The 3,741-nt window shown below is 35.1% G+C and overlaps 1 protein-coding gene across 1 annotated transcript; it reads left to right on the top strand.

The window, feature by feature from the left end:
* The first annotated feature begins 132 nt into the window (after positions 1–132).
* LOC132719170 (trans-L-3-hydroxyproline dehydratase-like) lies at positions 133–2,589 on the top strand. Its single transcript, XM_060702917.1, has 4 exons — positions 133–885; positions 1,297–1,449; positions 1,712–1,851; positions 2,314–2,589. The coding sequence occupies exons 1-4, from the start codon at positions 429–431 to the stop codon at positions 2,572–2,574; spliced, it is 1,011 nt and encodes a 336-aa protein (XP_060558900.1). The 5' UTR covers positions 133–428; the 3' UTR covers positions 2,575–2,589.
* The last annotated feature ends 1,152 nt before the right edge of the window (positions 2,590–3,741 follow it).

Raw genomic sequence — 3,741 nt, 5'->3', positions numbered from 1 at the left:
CGTTCTTTAATCAGATGTTTCGATGACGTCACAATAGTATGTTTGCGTTAGTGGGTCAATTTAGGTAGTAAACCACTAATATACATAGTGAAGCACGGTAATATGTCACTATACGTACATCACGGATTTATATGCGTGTTTTATACATGTACAAGAAATAACGATAAATCATGGAGAGTTAAATTCTGCCTTAAAAAACAACAAAAACAAACAATATCATCTTTGATAGCAAATATCAAAGCATTGATGATGTTTGTTTTATACAGTTTTATAATTTTTTAAGTTTAACATTTAACATGTGCATGTTCAAAGTTTGCGCTCCAAGCTATATATACTGGTAGGCCCGCCTTTTGTATGCTTTACTGTAGTGTTTACATGCTTAACAGTATTACTCCGCTAATTTATGTATATGGATATATGAAATAAAAATGGAAGAATTACGCATAGAAACAATAGAAATGCATACAGGAGGTGAACCATTGAGGATCGTGACGTCGGGCTTGCATGAAGTACAGGGTGAAACACTGCTAGACAAGAGAAGGTATATAAAGGATAATTTAGACTATGTGAGGAAAATGATCATATTTGAACCACGTGGCCATTATGACATGTACGGCGTGTATTTAGTGGAACCCGACGCGGAAGGAGCTGATATAGGATGCATATTTATTCACAATGAAGGTTACAGTACTATGTGTGGCCATGCTGTAATTTCATTAGGTAGATATGCGATTGATCATGGCATTATACAGAAACCTATATCTCCAGAGACCAGGATTGTAATGCAATGTCCATGTGGGCCAGTGGAAGCCTTCGTCCAATACGAAAATGGAAAAACGGGGGCTGTTCGTTTTAACAGCGTTCCTGCTTTCTTGTTTAAAAAAGGTTTGACTTGATACCCCATTTATATTTAATTAATACACGTGATGATTGTAATTTGTAAATTAAGAGCACCAAAATTAGCTTAATAAATTATCAGTTAACGAAACTCTTTTTCGGTCCGTTCAGCTTTTGCACGTGAAACCGACGATCACGCGTGGCGCCATATATCAGCCTTAGCTAATTTCCATTATAAATATATAGTGGCTTAAAAATAGTTATTCGGTACTTGAATTTAAATTTGATAGATTAGTTTTGATGATTACAAATTAAACGCAAACAAAAATAATTAAATATATAATAGCCTGCGTGATATAGATGTTGGTATTTCTTGATCTAATATAGGATTCCACGAGCATCATGCTGATATCTATCCAATATATACTTGTGACGTTGTCGTTTTCTTCTTATTCACAGATTATGAAGTTAATGTCCCCGGCTATGGCAGTATCACAGTAGACATCAGTTACGGGGGTGCATTCTATGCTTTAGTACCAGCTGAACGATTAGGACTTGATATGTCCAAATCCTCCGCAGACGAATTACGTAATGCTGCAGGCAAAGTGACAGGTGAGACTTAACTTGTTTTCTGGAATTTAGCTTTGCGATTTATGCAATAAAAAAATCACCATTGAAGATAGGTTATCGACTAGTTATTAGAAAGTTTTATATTTAACAATGCACCCGATCGCTTCAGCCTTATACGGAAATACATGTATAAGGCATGAAACAGTATACGCTCTAACATTTTAACTCGATAAACACAAGATAAATTCTTCTGAAGATTATTTTATTGAAATTATTTCAATGTGACTTGTGTTCTATTTTTCAGAGGCTCTGAAGGGCGTCTTACAGTTGACTCATCCGATTAATGCCGACTTAGCATTTCTTTATGGCACAATCCTTACAGATGGTAAAGATGAATATAGTGAAGAAGAAAGTCAAAATATGTGTGTTTTTGCAGATAAGGAGGTAAATTATTAGTGTTTACGGAAGAAGAAATGTGTTTAATGACTCACTGTGATAAGGATCTTTCAAATAGAAATGTGCCTGCCATTTTTGTACATGGCATTATTCAATAATTTACCAAACAGCTAAGAGGATCTAAAACATTTTATATCATTTTTAAGCTTTTTGTTAACTGGGGGTATGAAAATATTATATTCAAATCTTGGGCTATTCAGATATTTTCTTTAATCCATACCTGGTTTATGTTAATTTAAATTTACATTGATTTTGGTGTAAATACTTCATGGTTACAGCGATCATTCATCTATTTACAAAACTGTAGTTCAATACATTTTCACACAATCGAATTTAATTCTTGATATACAAATCACACAAGTATAGGATGTATTGTCAAAAGAATTAAACCAGGATAGATTTCATCAAATATGCTAAATTTTGTGACTTCAATCTATATATTCTTTTCAGGTTGATAGATCCCCTTGCGGTTCGGGGGTCACATCCCGTATTGCACAGCAGTTTACTCGCGGGCTGATTCAAGTGGACCAGAAGCGTACATTTAGGGGACCTACAGGTTCAAAATTTGTCGCAAAGGCCGTCAAACAAGTAAAATTTGGCCCATACGATGCCGTAGTAGTCGAAGTTTCCGGAAAGGGACATTACACGGGATCAAGCGTCTTCACTCTAGAAGCAGACGACAAAATAGGAAGAGGATTTTTGTTGAAATAAAGCTTTGAAAAGCAATATATTCATTTTCTAGCTTCATTACAGTAACAAGTAATTGTGTCTTTGTCCTTTACACTCACTCATTGTTAATCATCTGGTCTGAATATCGCCGTACTAATATATGTTAACGTAGTATGGTTACTTTTATGTTTCTGATGCAACACGTCAACCGCAGACGACTGAATAGAACCAAAGTATGATTACCTTTTAACGTCAACCGCAGACGACTGAATAGAACCAAAGTATGATTACTTTTTAAGTTTTACTGGTTTAAGACGTCAAACGCAGACGACTGTATAGAACCAAAGTATGGTTACTTTTTAAGTTTTACTGGTGTAAGACGTCAAACGCAGACGACTGTATAGAACCAAAGTATGATTACTTTTTAAGTTTTACTGGTGTAAGACGTCAAATGCAGACGACTGAATAGAAAACACCTTGAACGGCTAAATTTTTCACATGGAAAAAATCTAAGTATCTGGAGTAACTTTTAAATCCCAACAAGATATGTTTGTAAAACATGTATGCCCCCTATCGGCAGCCAATTTGTCATGTGATCAGGTTATTATGCATGACTTCTGACCCAGTGAACAAGCAATTAATAAGGGTTATCTAGTATCTACTGGTCATGACTAGTCACAAGGTAATAATTATTGTGACCCCATAGGTTGTGTGCAGCAATTAAAGTTATTAAAAATCTTACCAAAAATATATACATAAATTTTATGAATCACATAGGCCTCATTAATGACAGTCAAGTTGTTATATTACATAAGATCTTCAAATGTGTATACCAAAAGCACATAAAAATATCAACCAAGGCAACTTGAGTTGATGAGTTATTGGTCAGAAACGGTCATTAAGTACAAGGTCACTATGACATTGACCCCAAAATCAATAGGGGTCATCTACTGATCATGAACAATCATCATACTAAGTTTAAAGTTCCTAGGCCTAAGTGTTCTTTAGTTATTGATTGGAAACCATTTTTACCTACAAGGTCAATGTAACCTTGACCTTTGACCCCAAATCAATAGGGGTCATCTTCTGGTCATGAACTTCATCATACCAAGTTTGAAATTCCTAGGACTAAGCGTTCTTTAGTTATTGATTAGAAACTGTTTTTACCTACAAGGTCAATGTGACCTTGACCTTTGACCCCTTGACCCA

The sequence above is a fragment of the Ruditapes philippinarum genome, unplaced genomic scaffold (genome assembly GCF_026571515.1).
Source record: "Ruditapes philippinarum isolate M1 unplaced genomic scaffold, ASM2657151v2 ctg1176_1_1_1_1, whole genome shotgun sequence".
NCBI lineage: Eukaryota > Metazoa > Mollusca > Bivalvia > Venerida > Veneridae > Ruditapes > Ruditapes philippinarum.
The sequence above is the reverse complement of the archived record's forward strand: the minus strand, read 5'-3'. Positions and strand labels throughout refer to the sequence as shown.